General features: G+C 39.6%; 1 protein-coding gene and 11 non-coding genes across 12 annotated transcripts in view; all 12 read left to right on the plus strand.

Moving 5' to 3' along the window:
- LOC142388073 (calpain-9) overlaps positions 1 to 24414 on the plus strand; it is a 38773-nt gene extending 14359 nt beyond the window's left edge. The window contains exons 5-20 of the mRNA XM_075472956.1: positions 4937 to 5108; positions 5246 to 5317; positions 5469 to 5560; positions 7544 to 7618; positions 7844 to 8004; positions 11448 to 11605; positions 12688 to 12896; positions 13806 to 13851; positions 15959 to 16033; positions 16274 to 16334; positions 17600 to 17664; positions 18833 to 18901; positions 19666 to 19744; positions 21261 to 21377; positions 22968 to 23026; positions 23528 to 24414. Coding sequence (XP_075329071.1) covers positions 4937 to 5108; positions 5246 to 5317; positions 5469 to 5560; positions 7544 to 7618; positions 7844 to 8004; positions 11448 to 11605; positions 12688 to 12896; positions 13806 to 13851; positions 15959 to 16033; positions 16274 to 16334; positions 17600 to 17664; positions 18833 to 18901; positions 19666 to 19744; positions 21261 to 21377; positions 22968 to 23026; positions 23528 to 23554 — 1537 coding nt within the window. The 3' untranslated portion in view covers positions 23555 to 24414. The remainder of the gene's footprint in view (positions 1 to 4936; positions 5109 to 5245; positions 5318 to 5468; positions 5561 to 7543; positions 7619 to 7843; positions 8005 to 11447; positions 11606 to 12687; positions 12897 to 13805; positions 13852 to 15958; positions 16034 to 16273; positions 16335 to 17599; positions 17665 to 18832; positions 18902 to 19665; positions 19745 to 21260; positions 21378 to 22967; positions 23027 to 23527) is intronic.
- trnak-uuu (transfer RNA lysine (anticodon UUU)) lies at positions 160 to 232 on the plus strand. The gene has a single exon. It is a non-coding gene; the product is annotated as a tRNA-Lys (tRNA).
- Positions 681 to 753, plus strand: trnak-uuu (transfer RNA lysine (anticodon UUU)). The gene has a single exon. It is a non-coding gene; the product is annotated as a tRNA-Lys (tRNA).
- Positions 1049 to 1121, plus strand: trnak-uuu (transfer RNA lysine (anticodon UUU)). Its single transcript has one exon. It is a non-coding gene; the product is annotated as a tRNA-Lys (tRNA).
- Positions 1563 to 1635, plus strand: trnak-uuu (transfer RNA lysine (anticodon UUU)). Its single transcript has one exon. It is a non-coding gene; the product is annotated as a tRNA-Lys (tRNA).
- trnak-uuu (transfer RNA lysine (anticodon UUU)) lies at positions 2081 to 2153 on the plus strand. Its single transcript has one exon. It is a non-coding gene; the product is annotated as a tRNA-Lys (tRNA).
- trnak-uuu (transfer RNA lysine (anticodon UUU)) lies at positions 2595 to 2667 on the plus strand. Its single transcript has one exon. It is a non-coding gene; the product is annotated as a tRNA-Lys (tRNA).
- On the plus strand, positions 2963 to 3035 carry trnak-uuu (transfer RNA lysine (anticodon UUU)). Its single transcript has one exon. It is a non-coding gene; the product is annotated as a tRNA-Lys (tRNA).
- Positions 3478 to 3550, plus strand: trnak-uuu (transfer RNA lysine (anticodon UUU)). The gene has a single exon. It is a non-coding gene; the product is annotated as a tRNA-Lys (tRNA).
- Positions 3996 to 4068, plus strand: trnak-uuu (transfer RNA lysine (anticodon UUU)). Its single transcript has one exon. It is a non-coding gene; the product is annotated as a tRNA-Lys (tRNA).
- Positions 4513 to 4585, plus strand: trnak-uuu (transfer RNA lysine (anticodon UUU)). The gene has a single exon. It is a non-coding gene; the product is annotated as a tRNA-Lys (tRNA).
- trnak-uuu (transfer RNA lysine (anticodon UUU)) lies at positions 11846 to 11918 on the plus strand. The gene has a single exon. It is a non-coding gene; the product is annotated as a tRNA-Lys (tRNA).
- Positions 24415 to 24625: the final 211 nt, after the last annotated feature.

The raw sequence follows: 24625 nt of genomic DNA on the forward strand, positions 1-24625 counted from the left end.
AATCTAGTCAAACTCTGTCACAAGGTGTCAAGACTTGCTATGTCACCTGCAGTGTTAGGCTTTTCACCATTTCATGATGAATTTGCTGATTTCAATCCCTTGAACAGTGGTAAAAAACGAGTATATCGAAAAACGTAAGCATGTTTTTTTCCTTCCAGAGCCTGGATAGCTCAGTCGGTAGAGCATCAGACTTTTAATCTGAGGGTCCAGGGTTCAAGTCCCTGTTCAGGCGATTCAACTTTAATATCATCTTCAAAACCTAACTAAGTTGTTGCTTGATGTCTTAGCTTGTTATTGTAGATGGCTTGTTATACTCTAAAGAGTAACTTTCTCTTATCCAAGACATTGCACTAGTTGCTAGCTATCAAAGTTATTTGAGCCTAGATTCTTAGTCATTCAGCTCTTGGTAATCCTACAAACTTGGATGAGGGAAACTGGACTTGTTCTTGGTTCTTGAAGACATTTCATCACGTTTACCCGTCTGAAACAACATGTGTTGGTTACAGCATCAACAACTACAGAATCTAGTCAAACTCTGTCAAAAGGTGTCAAGAATTGCGATATCACCTGCAGTGTAATGCTTTTAACCGTTTCATGATGAATTTATTGATTTCAATCCCTTGAACATTGGTAACAACCGAGTATATGGAAAAATGTAAGCATGTTTTTCTGCTTCCAGAGCCTGGATAGCTCAGTCGGTAGAGCATCAGACTTTTAATCTGAGGGTCCAGGGTTCAAGTCCCTGTTCAGGTGATTCAACTTTAATATCATCTTCAAAACCTAACTAAGTTGTTGCTTGATGTCTTAGCTGGTTATTGTAGATGGCTTGTTATACTCTACAGAGTAACTTTCTCTTATCCAAGACATTGCACTAGTTGCTACCTATCAAAGTTATTTGAGCCCACATTCTTAGTCATTCTTATTTGCTATGTCACCTGCAGTGTTACGCTTTTTACCGTTTAATGATGAATTTGCTGATTTCAATCCCTTGAACAGTGGTAAAAAACGAGTATATCGAAAAATGTAAGCATGTTTTTCTGCTTCCAGAGCCTGGGTAGCTCAGTCGGTAGAGCATCAGACTTTTAATCTGAGGGTCCAGGGTTCAAGTCCCTGTTCAGGTGATTCAACTTTAATATCATCTTCAAAACCTAACTAAGTTGTTGCTTGATGTCTTAGCTGGTTATTGTAGATGGCTTGTTATACTCTACAGAGTCACTTTCTCTTATCCAAGACATTGCACTAGTTGCTACCTATCAAAGTTATTTGAGCCCAGATTCTTAGTCAGCTCTTGGTAATCCTTCAAACTTGGATGAGGGAAACTGGACTTCTTGGTTCTTGTAGATATTTCACCACGTTTACCCGTCTGAAACAACATGTGTTGGTTACAGCATCAACAACTACATAATCTAGTCAAACTCTGTCACAAGGTGTCAAGACTTGCTATGTCACCTGCAGTGTTACGCTTTTCACCGTTTAATGATGAAATTGCTGATATCAATCCCTTGAACATTGGTAAAAAACGAGTATATCGAAAAATGTAAGCATGTTTTTTTGCTTCCAGAGCCTGGGTAGCTCAGTCGGTAGAGCATCAGACTTTTAATCTGAGGGTCCAGGGTTCAAGTCCCTGTTCAGGCATTACAACTTTAATATCATCTTAAAAACCTAACTAAGTTGTTGCTTGATGTCTTAGCTGGTTATTGTAGATGGCTTGTTATACTCTACAGAGTCACTTTCTCTTATCCAAGACATTGCACTAGTTGCTACTTATCAAAGTTATTTGAGCCTAGATTCTTAGTCATTCAGCTCTTGGTAATTCTAGAAACTTGGATGAGGGATACTGGACTTCTTGGTTCTTGTAGATATTTCACCACGTTTACATGTCTGAAACAACATGTGTTGGTTACAGCATCAACAACTACATAATCTAGTCAAACTCTGTCAAAAGGTGTCAAGAATTGCGATGTCACCTGCAGTGTTACGCTTTTCACCGTTTCATGATGAATTTGCTGATTTCAATCCCTTGAACATTGGTAACAACCGAGTATATCGAAAAATGTAAGCATGTTTTTCTGCTTCCAGAGCCTGGGTAGCTCAGTCGGTAGAGCATCAGACTTTTAATCTGAGGGTCCAGGGTTCAAGTCCCTGTTCAGGCGATACAACTTTAATATCATCTTCAAAACCTAACTAAGTTGTTGCTTGATGTCTTAGCTTGTTATTGTAGATGGCTTGTTATACTCTACAGAGTAACTTTCTCTTATCCAAGACATTGCACTAGTTGCTACCTATCAAAGTTATTTGAGCCCAGATTCTTAGTCAGCTCTTGGTAATCCTTCAAACTTGGATGAGGGAAACTGGACTTCTTGGTTCTTGTAGATATTTCACCACGTTTACCCGTCTGAAACAACATGTGTTGGTTACAGCATCAACAACTACATAATCTAGTCAAACTCTGTCACAAGGTGTCAAGACTTGCTATGTCACCTGCAGTGTTAGGCTTTTCACCATTTCATGATGAATTTGCTGATTTCAATCCCTTGAACAGTGGTAAAAAACGAGTATATCGAAAAATGTAAGCATGTTTTTTTCCTTCCAGAGCCTGGATAGCTCAGTCGGTAGAGCATCAGACTTTTAATCTGAGGGTCCAGGGTTCAAGTCCCTGTTCAGGCGATTCAACTTTAATATCATCTTCAAAACCTAACTAAGTTGTTGCTTGATGTCTTAGCTTGTTATTGTAGATGGCTTGTTATACTCTAAAGAGTAACTTTCTCTTATCCAAGACATTGCACTAGTTGCTAGCTATCAAAGTTATTTGAGCCTAGATTCTTAGTCATTCTTATTTGCTATGTCACCTGCAGTGTTACGCTTTTTACCGTTTAATGATGAATTTGCTGATTTCAATCCCTTGAACAGTGGTAAAAAACGAGTATATCGAAAAATGTAAGCATGTTTTTCTGCTTCCAGAGCCTGGGTAGCTCAGTCGGTAGAGCATCAGACTTTTAATCTGAGGGTCCAGGGTTCAAGTCCCTGTTCAGGCAATTCAACTTTAATATCATCTTCAAAACCTAACTAAGTTGTTGCTTGATGTCTTAGCTGGTTATTGTAGATGGCTTGTTATACTCTACAGAGTCACTTTCTCTAATCCAAGACATTGCACTAGTTGCTACCTATCAAAGTTATTTGAGCCCAGATTCTTAGTCAGCTCTTGGTAATCCTTCAAACTTGGATGAGGGAAACTGGACTTCTTGGTTCTTGTAGATATTTCACCACGTTTACATGTCTGAAACAACATGTGTTGGTTACAGCATCAACAACTACATAATCTAGTCAAACTCTGTCACAAGGTGTCAAGACTTGCTATGTCACCTGCAGTGTTACGCTTTTCACCGTTTAATGATGAAATTGCTGATATCAATCCCTTGAACATTGGTAAAAAAACGAGTATATCGAAAAATGTAAGCATGTTTTTTTCCTTCCAGAGCCTGGATAGCTCAGTCGGTAGAGCATCAGACTTTTAATCTGAGGGTCCAGGGTTCAAGTCCCTGTTCAGGCGATACAACTTTAATATCATCTTCAAAACCTAACTAAGTTGTTGCTTGATGTCTTAGCTGGTTATTGTAGATGGCTTGTTATGCTCTACAGAGTAACTTTCTCTAATCCAAGACATTGCACTAGTTGCTAGCTATAAAAGTTATTTGAGCCTAGATTCTTAGTCATTCAGCTCTTGGTAATTCTAGAAACTTGGATGAGGGAAACTGGACTTCTTGGTTCTTGTAGATATTTCACCACGTTTACCCGTCTGAAACAACATGTGTTGGTTACAGCATCAACAACTACAGAATCTAGTCAAACTCTGTCAAAAGGTGTCAAGAATTGCGATGTCACCTGCAGTGTTACGCTTTTCACCGTTTCATGATGAACTTATTGATTTCAATCCCTTGAACATTGGTAACAACCGAGTATATCGAAAAATGTAAGCATGTTTTTTTCCTTCCAGAGCCTGGGTAGCTCAGTCGGTAGAGCATCAGACTTTTAATCCGAGGGTCCAGGGTTCAAGTCCCTGTTCAGGCGATACAACTTTAATATCATCTTCAAAACCTAACTAAGTTGTTGCTTGATGTCTTAGCTGGTTATTGTAGATGGCTTGTTATACTCTACAGAGTAACTTTCTCTTATCCAAGACATTGCACTACTTAATAGCTATCAAAGTTATTTGAGCCCAGATTCTTAGTCAGCTCTTGGTAATCCTACAAACTTGAATGAGGGAAACTGGACTTCTTCTTGGTTCTTGAAGATATTTCACCATGTTTACCCATCTGAAACAACATGTGTTGGTTACAGCATCAACAACTACATAATCTAGTCAAACTCTGTCACAAGGTGTCAAGACTTGCTATGTCACCTGCATTGTTATGCTTTTCACCATTTCATGATGAAATTGCTGATTTCAATCCCTTGAACATTGGTAAAAAACAAGTATATCGAAAAATGTAAGCATGTTTTTCTGCTTCTAGAGCCTGGGTAGCTCAGTCGGTAGAGCATCAGACTTTTAATCTGAGGGTCCAGGGTTCAAGTCCCTGTTCAGGCGATTCAACTTTAATATCATCTTCAAAACCTAACTAAGTTGTTGCTTGATGTCTTATCTGGTTATTTTAGATGGCTTGTTATACTCTAAAGAGTAACTTTCTCTTATCCATGACATTGCACTAGTTGCTAGCTATCAAAGTTATTTGAGCCTAGATTCTTAGTCATTCAGCTCTTGGTAATCCTACAAACTTGGTTGAGGGAAACTGGACTTGTTCTTGGTTCTTGAAGAAATTTCACCATGTTTACCTGTCTAAAAGAGCATGTGTTTTAATTTTTCATGATGAAATCGTTTATTTCAATCCCTTGAGCAACCTTCAACCTTTTTGTCCTTCTTGTGCGTGTGCAATCCCAGGCTGAAAGGAGGCTACAGAGCCCTGGATATGGGCTTCCCACATGAGGCCATGGTGGACATGACGGGCGGCGTGACAGAAGTTTTGAACATCTCCCATCAGCTCACAAACTTGCCGAATTTACTTAAACACTTGCTGGCCAAAGGAGCGCTCATCAACTGTGCCAACAGTCAGGTAAAGTGCTAGAGGAGGTTTACTTTGTTATGAGACAGACAGTTCCTGCTTTTGTTGAGGGATTCCTTCAGTGTAATGATTCATGTACAGGTGTCGTCTTCTATCCTGACTTTCGGTGGGTGTTTATTTTCCTTCAGGGTGTACTGGAGCAGAGGAATGAACTGGGAATCATGTACAGACATGCCTACTCCCTGACTGCCATAGAGAAGGTAACTGTCTGTGACGGGAATAATTTTTTTTTCATCTCAAAGCTGCTGTTCTGATCAAATCCTGAACTTGTTAAGATCAGGTCCTTTATAGTCTTCTCTTCACACTGCTCTCACCTTGTTTTTTCTGTTTGATTTTCTTCTCCCCTGCCAGGTGAAGACAACACATGGCACCGTAGATTTGGTGCGAATCCTAAATCCCTGGGGCAACACAGAGTGGATGGGACCCTGGAGCGACACGAGAGGGTTGGTACACTCTGACATTGTCACAATTAATCATGTTTTCAGTGCACTTTATGAACAAAATGGAAATGTAGTTATAGAGAACATCTGAAAGGCTAACAGATCTGGAGTGTAGCAGAGAGGAAAGTGTGGGCGAAATCTTCAGAGATCACCATCAATGCGTTGGGGTTTTTTATTTTGTAGCTTGGCAACAACTTATCTGGTGATGTCACGCAGCATCAACATGTAACACAGGTGAACTCTCTCGGGAGACAACATGGACATAAACTCACAGCCAGCAGTTCAACATCTGGGGTGCAGAGACGCTCCTTCTCAGTTAACAAGCTGCTCCTTTACTAGGGATGGGAATTGATAAGATTTTTACGATTCCAATTCCATTTTCGATTCCCTTATCGATTCTCATTTGGGGGAAAAACGGACGATTAGCATCAACTTTGTTTAGTTTAGAAGTAACACCAGTCATGACCTTACAAACCCAACAACGGTGAGGTCCACATTGGTCTATCATGGCCTGGGTAATTTAACTCTTTCCTGCTCTGGTGAAAGGAGAAGCTGGAGGTAGACGTAAACTGGGGGCAGTACCACCAGCCTCTGGCTCTGAGCCAGTCAGGCTCTGCCTCTCATGATTTCATCTACATGTAATGCATGAGAAGGCATTCATTTAACCTTAACCGTTACTAATAGCAGGTTTTACAATGAGGCAAATGGCGCTAACATGATAGGCAGTGTTTGTTAGTTACCTGCAGTGTTAGCCGAGGACATGCTAACGTTGCTAACGTTGCTAACGTTGCTGGGTTGAGATTCACCAACGTTAGTCCGGAGCAGATCGAAAACCCGACATTCATTCATAGTTATTGCATGTTGGTAGTATTTCCTCCCTTTGGTGACATATTCAATCAATCAATCAATCAATCAATCTGTATTTATATAGCGCATTTCATACCACAGGCAACTCAATGTGGTATGTGCAAGTTGCCCTTTTGTCGTCTTTTTGTGTAACCAAACTTTCGAGCGTTTGTACCACGCCATGTTTACTGGAATCGATAAGGGAATCATTTGCAAAATTGCAAAACGATTCCAAGGAATTTAAACACTGGGAACCGGTTCTCAACAAGAACCGGTTTTCGATTCCCATCCCTGTCCTTTACTGTTACTGCTCTGTCTGCGGTCTCTGTCTTCCCGTATCGTCTTAAAGCTGAGCAGAGAGGTGTTAGAGTTGTTTCTGCTGCCATCTTTTGGTGAAATTAATGCATTTTCTGTGTTCTCATCAGGGCTCCAAGCTCGTCCATTTTATCTGCCAGTAATCTCACATTTCCCATGATGATCATGCTCTGCATCCTATTGGTCTCCTCCGCTCAGTTGGTGCTCCGATAGGTTAACAATTTCCCCGTTGCCATGGTTATGCATCGTAACAGATGTTAAAAAATGAAATGTCAGAGTTACCAGCAGAAGCCCTTCCAGCAGCACAGCATTCAAACCAGCACAGAAAACTTCTCCAGAAATCATGTGAAAAACACATAAAAAAAGCTCTTAAGAAAAAAGAAATCTTAAGAAAACACCAAGAAAGACCCAGAGTGTTCAGAGCTGCTGCAGCAGGCTGCCTGATATTTGGCTGGAGCCATTCTGTTTTTACACAACATATCAAATAAAAACACGTAGCTAAGAAAAGGCTCCTGTCTCAACATGTTTGGTCCTGGTTTTTTTCTCTGTTTCTACATCCAAAAAGTAGTCTTTGTAGTACTTTAAATTGAATATACAGTCTAAATGATTTTCATAGTAAATGTATTTACCTTTTACAGTGTTACAGCTTTTTTATAAACGTTGCCAACGTAAAAACTATCTCATGCATTGACCAGTCAGCTCTTAAGGAAGTAACAGTTTAATTAATCTGTTTTTATCATACAGAGATTTGGACTTACTTTGCCATCTGTGACTAAATATTTTACAGATTTAAATTTTTTTATGTCTTTGTGTGTCTTGTTCCAGTCCAGAGTGGAATATGGTGAGCGTGGAGGAGCAGAGACGACTTGGCAGAGTCAGACGGGAGGACGGGGAGTTCTGGTGAGTTTGTAGTTTTTTGACAGCATATATGACCGCTGCATCAGAGTCTCACACACTCCACCTTTTGCAAACAAAACTCAAAGGCTTTCTTTCTTTATTTCGTTATATTACGCACCTGTTTAAACATGCTGAATTCAGTCATTCAAAGCCTTAAAGCTAAATAAATCAAACACTTGCTGAAACAGTTAAAGTCATGTTCAGCTCACCTGTTTCCCACTCCATTAGGATGTCGGTATCTGACTTCCAGCAGCAGTTTGAGATGATAGAGGTGTGTCACCTGACCGACTCTCTGAGCGAGCCGGGCTCCAACGTGCTGCCGTGGAGCTGCGTCATGCACCACGGGAACTGGGTGCCGAGCATCAGCGCAGGAGGCTCTCCTCACAACAGTAAGATGATACTGTGCACCTCATCTGAGAAAGAACCAAACACTAACTGCAACAAAACTTCAACTCAGGGGCGGACTGGGGCAAAAAAGTGGCCCGGGAATTTACTATCTGACTGGCCCACTCAGGGGCCGGGGCGGCAGATGATGGTGGCGAATACTGGAGTCGGATGATGGCGGTGGAACAAATATGTTGATTGTGGGAGACAAAAAAATATGCATGCAAACATTATTGAAGAGATAATGACAAATAATTTCATCTGACGCCTTGATTAGAATTAATATATAATAGTTTTCATAGTTATTTGGAATAGTCTGGAATAGTTGCTTAATAGTGTGAAGACAGCTGCAGGACTGACAAAAAGCTAACCAATCCAAACTCCTCGGGCCGAGGACAAAAAACCTATTGGACAGGTAATTATTTTTTTGCTTCGGGGGGGATTTGTTATTTTCATGAAATATGTACAGGTAAATGAGACACGAGTCCCACCGTCAGATGCGCGTTCAAGTTTGTGGGGGCGTGGCTTTCCATGGAGCACTGATCCATCCCCCTAGCATAGGAGCTACTTTCAAATCTTGCTAGCTCTCCAGGATTACCAACCATGCCTTTTAATGTATTGAACATTCTTCTACATCATGTTGTTTGACATCTATGTTTCACGCCTGGGCCTAGTCCACACACGATAATGACGTTTTTACAGCCAAACTATCCTAAATGCGTTGTGCTAAAAGTTAGCAAGCATGAAAAATAATGTCCTCACATTACAGCGGGCTGGCATCCTCCTCCCAGTCACGTTCTCCTCCAGATGTCGATGCAAAAGCTGTAGGTGCTGCTGAGGATGAGGATGATGCACCAGCAGAAAATATATTTGTTATTTTCTGACACTTGGCCGCATCTGCTTGTAGTGCGTGCCTTTTCTTTTCTCTCAATTTTTGTGCTCCTCCTTTACGTTTCTTCTCCATTTTTGCCCTGCTGATTGATTGATGAATTGACAGATGAAGAGGAGGAGGGGCCTATACCCTGGGCCCTCCAATGTTCATTAGCCAGACACTAGAGGAACTGTTAACATTGGTTATCACATTAAAGGCCATCTCTACTACATTAAAACTATATTTCTTTTTGCCGGCCGCACCGGCCCACTGACCCACCAGCCCACCGGGAAAAGTACTCCCGATGGCCAGTCCGCCCTTGCTCGGGTTTACATTTGATCATATTTCAATTTAGAGCCTGTTTTTGGTGGCCAAGCAGCTTTTATTTGAAATGATCTTCATGTCACTGGTGTGGTGTCTGTACATGCCCACTATGGAAGTTTTTGGTGTGTGAAATAAGTCTAAAAATCTTCCACAGTCTGCTGCGGTTTTCAACTGTTTGTACGATGTTTTAATCTGTTTGTACTAGTTGTCAACCTACATCAAGTTTAGACAAGTTTATTTGTTCAGTCTTTTATTCCAAGGTGCAGTTCATCATCCTGTCTGTGGAGCCTGATTTAATCTTCGTTTTGGGCACGTCTTCTCAGACAAAGGCTGTTATTAACAGTTATCATGGATTAAAGCACCAAGTTGCACAACACCGCCAAAATAAGCAAAAAACTAGCTTTAAAAGTCTGATTTTTGTTTCAGAATGAACAAAATTCAAAGTCTAAAAACACAAATAAAAGATGATGAAGTTCATGTTTGGTTTGCAGGGCTGTCTTCTTAACTTTTAGCATTTCAGTTTCATAACAGAAAGTTCCTGTTCTGCCTTCATTAACGACCAGGTCAGGTTTAAAGATCCTGACTAAAAGCTTCAATCCCAATAGATGAGATAATCTGTGGAACCTGACAGAACAAACCAACCACACCACAGTTTATTTGTGCTACTCATTAAAGATATTCATAAATTCCTCACAATTGCAGTAATTAACTTGCCTGGGAATTCCCATGCTGCTTTGCGCGCAATTTCATTCACACTGCAAAGGAGCCTGGAAACCACTGCCCTTATTTTTGCCTGAGTTAGGGAACCAATCACAGTACGGGGGGGGGGGGGCAGCAAGACGATGACGACGTCTATGCGCGACAACGAAGCTTGTAGAGTGTTAATCCAACATGGCAGCGGACACAACGTTACCGTTCGATGCTGTCACAGTGGTGTGGGGAAGGGAGGACACGGATGCGAATTTCAAAAGCAAAACTGGGTTTATTTAGGCAATAAACAAGGTTCAAACTAAAAGTGCGGCTGAGCCGGATTCAAAAACATAACTGTGAACAAAACAAACAAAGATCTGGGCATGGCATGGTATGAATAAATACTTAGCTTTGACGAACTACGAAAATCATGGGACGCAACGAAGGAAAGGTAAGCAAACAAAGATCCGACAAACTGAGAGGGGAGACTGGAAACTAAATAGGGACTGGGAGTGATTGGGGACAAAGTGCAACTGGTGGGGAATGACAGACAGGTGAGGGGAATTAACTAATTAACAGAGTGAGGGGAAAACCAATGGCAGGACTAAAAACTCAAAATCAAAACATGAACATAACACAAAAACGTAACTTAAAACATGAAACTAAAAACATAAGTCCATGGATGTGACAGATGCAGCCTTAGAAAGTGTTTTAAGTAGCTTAGAACACCCATCATCTGCCCACGTCTTCTCATACACAGTAAAGCGTCTTCTTCTTCCTCGTCGAATTTCTGTCGCTCTACATACGTCATCTGATATTAAGTGATACAATTGGCTATGAATCGCGCGCAAAGCAGCATGGGAAGAACCAGACGCCATTTGATAGACATTCGTAGCGCCCAATAAACGGCTCTAGGCATTCGTAAACCACGCCTCAAATACGAGAAAATGCACACCTAGTTCCCAGACCACCATCTCATCGAGATGTGGCCGCGTCAGCCAGGCTAGTAATTAACTCAAATTCTTATGATTTCTGCATGACCTCATATTTGAATCCAGTTGGTGCCATTTTCCTGCAAAACTAACCTAATATATACTAATTTCATTCAGCTACTCAGTATTTTTCTGCATGTTTAGATGAAGATAGTTGAGTGTTTACAGTTTAACTTTTGAACCAACTCAATATTTAATTTGTTAATTTATTTATTTAACGTTTCACAATTTTTTGAAAATCTGCTGCAAAATGAAGTACTTCTGGGTGGACGAAAGGCTGAATCGTAGTCGATTGTTGAAATAAAGCTTTTTTTGTTGTGGTGGAGTATAGAGGATGAATTCAGCAGTGTCACAACCTGAGGACCGTGTGTCTCTGTAGTCTGTTTATCAGCTGGTACAGATGTGTCCTTTGGTCCTTTTGTACAGAAACTTCAACTCCCAGATATCACTGATGCTCAGTTTTAGCGCAGGCTGAATCAAACGTTCTTGGGTCGTGTGTCAGTTTATGATGTTTTCAGTTGGATGCTTTTTGTTGCCCCACCAGTCTGACAGTGTGTGTTTTTGCGCCCAGGCTTGTTCGACCAGAACCCCCAGTTCCACTTTGTCCTGTCAGAGGTGGACAGTGATCCCGGCAACACTCAGAAGACTTGCTCCTTCGTTCTGGCTCTGATGCAGAAATACCAGAGACGCAAAGGAATTCACCTCGCCATCGGCATGCATATATACCCGGTACGCTCACACAGTGACATGCATGATGTCCGTTATTGATCAGCTACACATCTGTTGAGGTGGACTGACAGCAAACAGGATTCCCCTGCTTTTTAAACATAATACTGTCCTAACTTAAAAGATCGTAATCATACAAACAAGACCAAATGTCAGTGTTTTAGCAGTAGAAGTTGATACTCTGAGTTAGTCTTAGAAAGAGAGTTTATTCTGATTGATTCTGTGTGATTCACAGCTTTCAGAGCCTGGATAGCTCAGTCGGTAGAGCATCAGACTTTTAATCTGAGGGTCCAGGGTTCAAGTCCCTGTTCAGGTGTGAAGCTTTTTAACATCTTGAAATGCATTGGCAATTAGGCTGTGAAGAGAAATGTTCTTATAGGGAGAAGAGACCTGCACATGAAACCAAACTCCAGGCAAACAACGTGCACATGTATACACAATTGGACACCTCAAATAAATGCCAGGCTTTTACAAACACAACTGAAACCTTTTACATGTGCTTTTGAAATGTTTCCCGGTTTCCAGAAATGCTGAGTGGTTTCAGAAATCCAAAAGTCATAGAATATTATTCACAACATGGCCCTGATGTCTGAGTCTCTCATCTCTTTGAAATCCTTTCACCCTGTATATTTAAAATAATTAGCTGGTTATAGATAAGAGACAGACTCAAAGTTTTCACCTGCAAGAACAACATGAAGTTACAATCCGATCTTTCAAAACCTTTTCAAAACCTTGTAACAAACAAAAGGTCCAGAATAGTTTAATATCAATTTGTTTTGAGCTCATTTTCTTGGAAATAAGTAGCCAAATGAACATATTAATCATTAAACAGTACTGATGTCACAGTCTGAGTCTGTGTCCTCTCGCCCTCTACATATGGCAACATTTTAACATTATATGTTAAAGCTTTCACTTGTATTTTCAGGCTCTTCAATGTATTGTGTAAAAGAGTTTGGCTTCATACGGTATGTTTTGTCTTTGAAAGCCCCCTCGTTGTTTCCAGCACTGAATTCTGGACCCTGTTCGTGATGAATTTATCAGGAGGAGTAATGCATAATAATGCATTTGTGCTGCTGTGTCAATAGGCCCCTCCTCACCGCACACAACTGTCACCTGAGGAGTTGCGTGCGCGCCACCCGGTCCTCCACAGCCACCCATACTCCGCACGTCGGGAGGTAGTTCTCCGTGGCTCGCTTCCTCCGGGTCGCTACATCATCATTCCTTCCACAGAGATGCCCAATCAGCAGGGAGCGTTCCTCTTGCGGGTGCTCACAGAGCATGGAAACACCGCCATGTGAGTTATGCATCAGTCTGTTTTGTTGTTTTCATGCCTCTAAGACAGATGTGACAGAAATTAACCCCAATAGGAATCATTCCACAATCATTTCTGTTTTTTAGTGTTTCAAACTTAAAAATTATTATTACAGAAGAATCATTTCATTTTATATTTAAATCTTAAATTAACTAAAAGCTTAAAGGTAGGGTAGGAGATCCTGGATTTTGAGTCCAGCGAAGCTGCATTTTGAAAATACACAGGTAAAAAGTCCCAACCCTTTTCTTCACTTTCCCCCCGAAGGCACGCCTCTAGAGTACATGAACGTGCACGAGCACGAAGGTGCACGAGCGCTGTTCTGACAGCAAGCATCGATCGTTGCCGTATTTAGTATTTAGTTTATGCTAACTATACGTTTAATAATGCTAGGTGCTAGCCAAGCTGGCTCTAGTTGAGCTTCCTGCGAAGCTTCTGGACGCGTAATTCGTTCACGGAGCAGGGTACGCGCACAGGGGGGGGGGAGGAGGGGGAGGGAGGAGCAGATTGCAGTTTGATAGACGGCATCAGTATCCAATCATTGTGAACGGTCCGTTCAGTATGATTGGATAGTGTTTTTCCTAGATTGTACGTTCTAGAGGCCACTAAAACTTTTCATATTAATGTCAAAACTTTTAATGAATTGGTTGCAATGGGGGTGTGAAGAGTATTTCAAGCAATATGTAAAAAAATGTTCCAGAAAAACATCCCCTACCCCGCCTTTAAATGAGACTCCAAGCTGGTGAAGGAGAAGGAGGAGCTCAGATGAGTTAATCAGTGGCCATAAGAGCAGTTTGACTCATATTCATACCACCATGTTTATCAGATCACAGGCTGTAAGATACGTTGTTATAAATATGATGATTTTAACATGTTTTTGTGCTTTTTTTCCAGGCCTGCTCAGAGACCAGAACCAGAAGATGTCTTTTCATTAACTGAGGTATAAGAAATCTCAATTATTTATGAATTTTACAAAAAAAAAAAGGGTAGACAGGAAAAACTTTCATCTGAGACGAAAGTTTAGATTTGTTTAAGGGAGTTTAAAGTAAAACAGTTTGATAGTCGAGCTGAACGGCGTCACAGTAAAATTCTACAGGATGTAACTGTAGTTCACTACTTAATACATGTTCAACATATTTTCAGAGTTTGTTTTATGCTTATAACTAAAGAAATAAGTGTGAAAAAAAGTGTGGGAAATGATAATTCCAGAAAGCTGTTTACCTGTCTGACAGTATCTTAGTAGAACCAGGACTCTGTTGAGTATGACGTTAGGCTTAAATTCTCTAAACTGACTCGAACAAATGTCAAGGAACAAGAAATGACTTTCTTATTTTCAAACAAAACCATCACCGCCTGAACAGGGACTTGAACCCTGGACCCTCAGATTAAAAGTCTGATGCTCTACCGAGTCCTCATGGTAACTTGATCTGATCCTGTTACGCAAGGTGGCGAGCAATTTATGTAAACGATCCATGATGATTGAGCCACAGACTGTACATAAGGAACGTGTGCAGCCACACGCAGCTTATGTACACTCTATAAGCTGAGCTTTTGTGAGCTGATGTTTCAAAGTCGCAGCATTCAATCATCCTCATCTTGGTCTTTTTGAAGCGAGAAGTCACCACATCTATTTCATGATGGAATAACTTTTACAAATGCCATGAGCACAATGATCAGAAGGAGGAAAATCAAGTAATGATGTCGTAATAACGTGGATGAAAACAGTTTTTTACCGAATGTTGTCAGAAGTTGACAGTTTTTGAAGTCAGAGATATTTTAAAGCTAATGCCTCGTGTACATGATCGGTATAATAGAATAGAATAGAAATAGAATAGAAAAATACTTTATTGATCCCCCAATGGGGGAAATTCAAATTAGTCAAGTAGCTCAAAAAAATTATTAAGTGAAGGGTCCAGACAAAACAGGCTGTGTTCAAACTGTCCATTCATATTGGACGGGGCTAAACAGATGTTGATGTATTTTTGGACACAATTATTCGCTGATTATTCACAACTATGTTTTGCATTAACACCTGCAGAACATGTCCACGCCAAATCTTAAGAAACAGACAACACGACGTGCAGTAACGTGGCGTAACGGACATCTTTCTATACAACACTCTTATGAATTACATCTTTTTAATTGTTGATCTACACAAACATTCATAGCAGCTGTAATCTTGTTATTATTACTCTTATTTTTATTGTTATTATAACCTTTATTTACACTGAACAAGTCTTATTCAGATAAAAGATCTTGTTTGCAAGAGTGTCCTGGCTACGACAGCAGCGTCAATTCAGTCACACTCTGCACATACAGACATTTAATGAAAGAATTATACAAAGTTTATTTCAATTAGAACTGAGGTAAGATATATCATAAAATCTCAAGATGCCATTGACATGAAACTGAATGATGGAAATCATAAACATTCTGTTTAACTTTACCCCATGAAAAAGCTACTGAGGTCTAATTTGGCCTCTTCTTCTTGTTTCTAATGGCTGTAACTGGCAGTTGTTTTGTAGAAATCCTGAATTAATCTAAAAACCTTTGTCATATTTGGTCTGAAAATGACCCCCCAGTTCTGATGCATAAAGGACAAAACCTGTGGCTTGTAAAGAAAGTTTAAACCTTCCGATAAAAACTGATGACGTAGGTTAAAGTGAGAATCGACCTTTGGTGTTACCTCACACAATAATACACAACAACACGTGCTTGGTTGGAGGATTATCTGTACAGGTTGTGGCCAAATGAGGTCCAGTATTGCAGAAAATTCCTTTTAAAATAAGGTTGATTGAAGGATTCCAACAGTACTTCAGGTATAAGTTTCATCCATGAAAGCCCAGATGAAATTTGTTGAAAAGGGATAGTCCTCAATCAGGAGGCCATATTTCAAAGCTCTTCCCCCAAAGCATATACAGATGTTAGGGATTTTGCCTCCAGATGCATGTTTGTAAAATTAAGACCCAACATACACAAATATCTGGATAAAAAGCAGTGACGATAAGGTCTTGTTTCTGAATCCAGGCTCTGTTTTCTCCCTCCAGACTTCATTTCCTCACCAGGCTGCTCTTCCTTCGCCAACATCTGTAAAACATCTGTTCAAGAAGCACTGCAACAAGGTAAGATTTACTTGCACAGAGCAGTTTTACACCCAGACTGGGTTTGCTGTAGAAACCCAGAGCAGCTTTTCTGAAGCTCTGAGTGTTTTTTTTATGCCTGATAACTGTTTTTTTACCACAGGCTGTAAGGAGCTCTGTGTGTGTTTTGGTTGCAGATTTTGGAGGAGGAATGTCTCTTTGTGTATGTTACAGTGACCCTTGTGTTTTGTGTTATGCATGTTTCTTGTTTTATGTCATCAGAAGGGATTTTGCAAACCGTTGCACCTCCACAACCTTCTGACTGAGGCCATACAGGGAGGAGGTCAGTGATGTCTGCTGCCGTGTTAAGTTTCTGAAATTTAATCTCGTCTCAAGTCACCTCTGATATTGTGCGGTTCATTCAAAAGGCAGCAACCGTTCTTTCTCACTGGATATTTCCACTGTTTAGTTTATTTCAAGGATAGCCCCTTGAGATGCATCATCTCATTTTCGAGGGGATCCTTACAAAAACATATATATAATCATCAGTAGTATGAGATCATTATTAAAGATAAGTCCAAAACAAGATACAAAACATTTAAACACAAAATACCCATACTACACACACACCCACACACACACTTAATGCTCCCCCACGCCTAGCCATCCACCTACCAGTACCCATGTACACATAAATATTCTTACATACGATACAGTACATACACACATTGTGTACACAACATCAAGGCATAAAGTAAAGCACAGTAGAAAAATCTAAATATAAAGGTACTCTGGCACAAGGAACAGGCGAGTAGGTCCAGACAGACTGAGTCCAACAGAAAAACAAAACCAAAAACAAGAGCAGGATGTTTGACAATGAGTAAATAAAATATATGAAAAGAAGTGATAGACCTGAGTGATTGCGGTAGTTTTTTTTTTAAAAACATTTATTTATTAAGAATTTTGTTCATTTTATAAACAAACAGAGATCAATACAAAACAGCACAATGCCACAGTAAGGTACATAAAAATATATAATAAAACAAAACAAAATAGAGAAAAGGGACTTGTAATAAAGCATAAATAAAGCAAGCATATGGTTTGTACTCACGCAAATCCACGCTACAATCATAAATAAAGATTGATTGCGGTAGTTTATTCCAGTCTCATGGAGCTTTAAACTTAAATGTGCGGCGACCAATTTCTTTCCTGATTCTTGGTGTATAGAAAAATAGATGATCAGTATACCTTAGGCTGTATTGTGAACGGAAAGGTATAAGATACTGTTTTAAATACTGAGGGAAATTAAAATAGATACTCTTAAAAGTAAATAAAGACCAATGACATTTCCTTCTTGCCTTGGAAGCCGGCCAATTCAAGGACTCATACTTCAGACAGTGGGTTAAGTGACACGTGGCTGCCTTAGTAACAAAGGAGGGAAGGGCTTCACTCCCACATCTTCTGAAACACACTGCGGGTTCATTAACACAACATCAGTGTTCATGACACTGATTGCTGGGTGGAGTTGGTGTTATCACCAAGGCAGCCGCTTCTCGTTCCACATAGAGTAAAACAATACTCTCTGATGACTTTCTCTCTTGTGTTCAGTGTTGGCTGGAAGTGAGAAGATCTTGAATATGGAGCACTGCAAGAGCCTGGTGATCCTCATGGATGTATCCTTGGAGTTAAATATGCCAGGAGTTTGTTCTTTGTTTGAGATGAAACATCAGAGTTTTAATCGGAGTCAAAGTCCCTGCTTAGATGAAGCATGTGCTGTGTGACTTCGTAAGCCGAAAACTGTAAGGTGTGACTGTATGTTACGGTGTCAGTATTAGATTTAAAGAGCACGTAAAGAGAAACACTGAACAGGGACTGTAACCCTGGACCCTCAGATTAAAAGTCTGATGCACTGACTGAGCTACCCAGGCTCTGAATGTGCTGGGTCACAGTTTAAGTTACAATTTTGATATTAAGATAAAACAAAACAAAAACAAAGAAGAACTGGTTTATTGGCTGATACAAATGTTTAAGTGAAAACCTAACAGTGCGTAGTTTGGTCTTTAGTTTCTAATTCCAGCATCTTTGGGAGCTTAGACACCAAACAGTCGTCCAGCAGACACATCTGGAGCTCCAATGAACGTCCATCCCTCTTGTTTTTTTTAGTGTGATCTGATTTGTGTCTTTTGAAAACAACAAAGTATGTTACACACCCACTGGTCCACCTCAGGAGAATTTATCAGTGTCAGGTCAAACTAAAATAACAAAAGGAAAAATGAAATTAGCATCTTGTTCTTGTGGTGAAACAGGAGTTTTCCTCCATGAGTTTGTGGTTCAAGCTCAATCCCCACATTGGACTGTTATTGTTTTTGTGCTTTTTACAGTAGCTTCACGCTGTTTATCCAGATTTAGAAAAATGTCATAATTTAGATGAAAAGTGGACCTTTGTAGTAAAATAATTGGTTGTTTTGTCCCCAATAAAAAGCCGGGTTTTAAAAGTTGTGAATCAAATATGAAGCCAACTTAAAGTGTAAATCCAACTCATATTCTTTTTATTATCTCATCAGCTCTTCCCTTATCAGCACCACTTGTTACAAACAGCTGATTGTTGATTTGTTCATGTGAGAAAATTGTGCATAAAAGATTTCAGTCTCCTCAATAAATTCTATTTTATTTTATTTTATCTTGTTGATGGGAACACGGTTTTTTGAGGCTCCAGCGGGATTTCTGGTGGGGTTGAAGCGGGATGTGACACTAACACGGTGTCCCACAGTGGACTGGTTCTGGGCTCATTTTACGGGGCTGTTTCTGGTTAAAATTTCTTGACCTCAATATTTTCTCCAGAGCCAAGGCATCGCTCAGCTGAATTGGCCCGAGTTCCAGACTCTGTGGGACAAGATCCGGACGTGGACGGTAACAGTAGCAACACTGACACCAACAACACCGGTTGAAGCCGAGTGCTCAAGCCTGGTCGTGTGCAGACTAACCTGCCGGAGATTCTTTTGATGTCTTATAAAGAATAGATGTTGTTGTTATTTCTGTATGAATACACTGGAAAAAAATCGAAGTCTTACCAAGTATATTTGTCTCATTTCCAGTCAAAATATCTCAATACATTTATATATTAATTAATATATATTAATATAAGACACAACTGCCTAACAAGTGCTATTTCAGCCAGATATAGGGACTTGTTTGAAGACAATACATCTTGACTATCTTGTTAAATGAAAAAGTCTTGAAAACAAATTGTTTTGAGTCGGATTTCATATGAAACAAGCTTTTTTTGACATTTGAAGAGGTTTTTAAGCTAATTTAAAGATCACTTTTATCTCAAAAGTCCCAAATATCACATCTTATTTAAAAAAATCTTGACAAGCCGATTTCACTAGTTCTATTGGCAGATTTATTTGCTTATTTCAAGCAAAAACGTCTCGTATTTGTTGTTTTTCTGACTAATTTTTGGAGGGGCATTTTTTCCAGTGTTCAGGATAAATGTGTAGATGTGCATGAGTAAACTGAAGCCACTGTGAGGCTTAAACTTCTCACTCAGCCATTTTGAACCTGTTGCTTGTACCTAAGTGCTGCAAAAACCTGATCTCTAGAGAACTGCCCAAATGTATTCAACAGATAAAAACAGATATCCTCTCATTTTGCTGTGTTTAATCTCTCTGCAGGACATCTTCCTGGTTTTTGACAAGAACAAAACAAATCGCCTCGAATATCAAGAGGTGGCCCCCGCTCTGAAAGCAGCAGGTAGGTCAAACAGAGGATGCTTTTAGTGTTCTGGCTCCACATCTGTCAGGTCAAATCTGAACAGCAGAGGGTGCCAGCACACCTGGACTCGCTGCTCTGCTGTTTCTTTATCTTTAACTTGTAATGTTTATTTGGATTGTATTAAAATGTAGATAAAGTTACAGCTGAAATGAAAACATTTGAATCAGATCAAAAATGTGTATTTTTTTTGTCTTTCTGGGGTCACCAGTGTGTGCAGATGTTACCCGTGTAACGCAACAGTATCAAAGATCATTAATAGGTGACGTTACAATCATGTAGCATCATAAAAAGTTCAGTTTTAACTCTATAATACAGCAGAGCAGTGGAGCCCTCATTCGTTTGTATTTTGTATTTAAAGATTCTGTGTGAAATGTGTCCTCTGCTCCCTGTGAAATGATAAATTACTGTGAAATAAGTTACTGAGTCAGACTTTGTTTAAATTGACATACTTTTCACATCCTGCACTTCTTCACTTGGTCTCTCTGTGAAAAAGTGTTGACCTTCATTTCTTTATATTTTCCTTCCCAGCAGCCAGACTTTCTGAAGGTTGTTCAAAGTTTTTCTTTGGGCATTGGCTGCTTTTGCAGAGGAAAGCGTATTTTGTTTGTTAAGCCACTTAACACTGACCTATGAATCATTAAAGCTTTAAAAAGGCTCCTAACTCAAGGGATGAACCAGTGTTATGTCGACACATAACAGACAACTTTGAAAAGAACCTGTTTTAAATTGTATCTTTAGACACTTTGTTACCAGCAGCCTGACACAGAGACACATCATTTATTCCCATTTCTTTAGTTTATGAAAAACAGCAAAGATAACACAGTGTGACAGACAGAAAACAGGATTTCTGCAGCAACAAGGTGATTCCCAAAGAGCTGTTAGCTGAAAACTTGGCATATCTCAGCATGGTGTGCAGTGTGTCCTTAAAACATTTGAGGAAACTGGACAAGTGGAGGACAGAAGAAGAAGTGTCAGGCCTAAAGAACTAACTACAGCAGATGAACAGGATCTGAAAGTGATGTCCTTAAGAAAGAGGAAAAACTCCAGCAAAGACCTGACACAGGAGCTGAGAGATGCATCTGGAGCTTCAGCTGATCCATCTGCTGTTGGCCCAAGCCTCATCAGAAATGGGCTCCATGGAAGGGTGGCTGTCAGGAAGCCGTTCTTAAGGAAGGGAAACAGGGAGAAAAGGCTGAGCTGTGCCAAAGGACACAAGAAGTGGGCTGAAAATCAGTGGCAGCAGGTCTGATGGAGGGATGAATCCTCCCCAGAGCCCAGAGCTCAACATTACTGAAGCAGTGTGGGGAGAATAAAGGTGCTCACACCAAATATTGGCTAAATAATTCCCATTTTCCTGGTAATATATAAAGAAATGAGGGTGGCTCAACACTTTATCCCAGTTCTGTCAGTCGTGTGTCTTGCAGGAGGTAAATATTCATCCTTTGTTGCTGCTCATTGAAGTGACTCATTCTCAGCTGAGTTTGTCTGTTTGCAGGCATCCATGTGGATGACTTGGTGATGGAGCTGGTTGGACTGAGATACACGGAGCCCGACATGACCATCAGTTACCCCGGCTTCCTGTACGTGGTGATGAAGCTGGAGAGCATGATCCGTAAGTGGGGGGGTTTAACGATGCTTAGCAGCTGAAAGCAAATGAACAGCTGGGATATTTTTAAAGAAGTAAAGTTGCCACCTCCCGAATACTTGAAGAAAACGTGTCCCACCGGTTAATTAACACCTCAAAGGCTGCAGGAAAAGAAGCAGAGGGGGTGGAAGAGGCAGCGTGGGAAAGATGATGGAAGGAGATGTTTTCATGTGTTAGAACCTAAAACAGTGTGATGTAAAGACGATCAAGACTTTGCTGGTGATTATTTTTAGAATTTGCCTTCTTTGCTCGCGCCCGGATCTCAATTTGTCGACTGTGGTGACAAATTTTGATCTCGAAACGACTTCCGCTTCAACTCCCCGTCGATAAATTCACCAGCTTTTTTGTTTCTATCGTCAAAAATGAAAAGAAAAAAACGGTCCAAGTTGATTTTTAAGAAGGATTTTAATACAGTTGTTCATCTTTTTCATCCGTTTGAAAATCAAACAGTAACTTCACAGATTTTACTCTATAAAAGGCCGTAAAAACACACATATTTAAACTGTTTTCCATGAATAACACAAAGATGTACTCAGTGAGTTGATTAAACCCTCATTTGAATGTCAAACAAAGAAAAACGTCTTGACTTAAAGTGGAAACATTCAAATGGAAACAGTGTCATTAAACCCATCGCATATTTATATCCGTGGAGATTCATCAAAAACAGACTCGAGCTCATTCTACTGTAAAATGTTGTCAGTGTTGATTGGTTTTTGTCTAACTTTAAAGTTTTGTTGTCCATCTGATATTTGCTGTTTTTCCCGATAATTAACGTTAATTAACCTGTTAATTTAATCCGTCACAAGATGACTGAATGAAAAAAATGTATTCGCATAAAGAAAACAAACATGTCTATAAATAATGTCAAACTTTTCTGGTAAAATGAATAATAATGAAATTCCAAATAAAAATGCATTTTGTGACTAAATAACCTGAAATAAACCATTTTAAGACAATATTTAGTAACATGAAGAGACTACATGTCGCTGCCCCAGGCTCTGGAATAAGCTCCCCGTTGAGCTGCGTCTTATTTCTGACCTGGAAATCTAGGCTAAAAACCTACTTATTTAGAATTGCTTTTAATACCCAATAGTATGATGACACTTTTATCTTGTTTTATCTTATTTGATTTTGTTGTATTTTATTGCTTTCACTGTTCTTTTATTGTTTTTATTTGTTTTTACTTATTCTTCTCTTTATTTATTACCTGCTGTAAAGCACTTTGCTACATCGTAAGGATTGTCTGTAAAGGGCTGTATAAATAAAATACATTTACATTTACATTTACAAGTTAAGATGGTTGAATGGGGTAAATTCTTAACTAATAGACAGTTTTTTTTATTAAAACTGCTCTGAAATGTTACATTGATATGTTAAATATGTGTGCATGGTATATTTAAAATGTAAATAAAACATTTTCTTATCAGATCTCCTGTAAATAGAATAAATGCTTGAAAGAAAACTTACAGTTCTTCACATACTACATGAATATTTGTTTTGGTTAGAAGTTCAATGTTTGAACCTCTTCATTCACCTCAATTTTTTCTTGTTTTACAGACAAATTTCAGGCGTACGACATGATTGGAATGGGAATGGTAACCCTCAGCTACAGACAGGTACGAACACAGAACCGAGCTCCAATGTTTGGGTCACAGTCTGCTTGTAAAGTCTCAGACTGAAGCTTCCGAAGCAGAAGGGAAACAACCAAAGTGCTTCAAGCTCTCAGTTTCCTCCGTCAGAGTGAAGGTGAACCGTTACGTGCTGCAGCACTAATGTTGAAACAGACGTCTGAAACGTGTTCGAGGAAGCGTTTAATGAAAAGAAAACTGATTTCACTGAACATCAACAGATTCTGGATGCTAATATTCTGCAGCCTACAACAGGATTTGTGTTCAAAATATGTCCAAACTTGAAGTAATCTCTTCAAACAGAAAAGACTAAACTGGAGATAAAAGTTTGCACATGTTGAGATTATTGTTTCTTAAAGTTTATTTATTAAAAGCTGGCTTGACGAACGGGTTCATTTAGGCTCTGTTTACCAAGTGAACGTACACACAGCGTGGTTTCTGCTTATTCAGCGATGTTCAGCTAAATGTTGTTTGTGCTCTTCATTCCAGTGGCTCCACATGACCATGTACAACTGAGCTGTTGCCAGGATTCACCAGGATCGGACCACTTTAGCCTCACAGCAGGAAGAGTTCTGGTTCTGACTCCAGCGCCTTCAAACTGGCTGTTAGCGTGGACGTGCATGACTGTAGTTATTTCTGCCAAATGTATAAGAGTCGACACAAAGAAACTGGCTTCTGATGCTGTTTGGTTTTCCCTCTTGTATGTGAGCACGAAGTTCAGTGGCAACAGATTTTTACTTTTACTGTGATGAAAAAACATTTTGTTGGTTATTTCAAAAACGGGATCAGCTTAAATAGGAAAATTGTTAGATTTCCATTTTATAGGTTGTTAGATGGACAATGAGGTGCGTATCTGATAGAGATACATGGACATGGAGCAGTGTTTTGGTTCTTTTTGTTCACAAATACTTTAGTTTTACTATTGAAATCTGAAATTTCCTCTTTGTTGTAGCATAAAACGATAATTCCTTTATTTTCTGAATCATAAATGAACTGGTCAAACTCACGGTATGCTGTGAATGAGCACATCTCCTCCAGGAAAAGTCTTATTTTCCTTTATGTTAAAAGATATTTTACTGAAAAGTCCAAAAAGAAGGAGGAGATGTGTGAAATTCAAAGGATTTTATGATTTTTACCCAAACTGACTTCCAGCTGGGGAACAGTTTGGAAGCCTGACATGTGAGAGCACAAAAACAACAGAAATTTCCACTCCAGCTGGAACAGTTTGCGTTTTAATTTAGATTCTTGTATGTTTTACTTTTGTATCTTTTTACTCATTTAACATTTAGTTGGCTCATCATTTCATCATCTGCATCTGTTTTTTTGTTCCGCCTTAAATGCTGAAAATAAAAAAAACAAGTCTGCTTCTGGAGAAATTTGGGCCTCTGTTTCTGCCTGAAGGCGTTTGAATAGAGAATATAAAATGATAAAGATCGTGTTATCAGATCGATTCAGTCAGTTTGGAAACACATTGATCAGAAAGATGTGTAAAAGTTAGAATATCACTGAGTTAAATTAGCTTCCTTCACTTTTCTCCAACAATCATGAGTTAAACTTGATTAAAACTAAACTGTCCTGATGAGTTGG

Source organism: Odontesthes bonariensis, chromosome 9, assembly GCF_027942865.1.
Source record: "Odontesthes bonariensis isolate fOdoBon6 chromosome 9, fOdoBon6.hap1, whole genome shotgun sequence".
NCBI lineage: Eukaryota > Metazoa > Chordata > Actinopteri > Atheriniformes > Atherinopsidae > Odontesthes > Odontesthes bonariensis.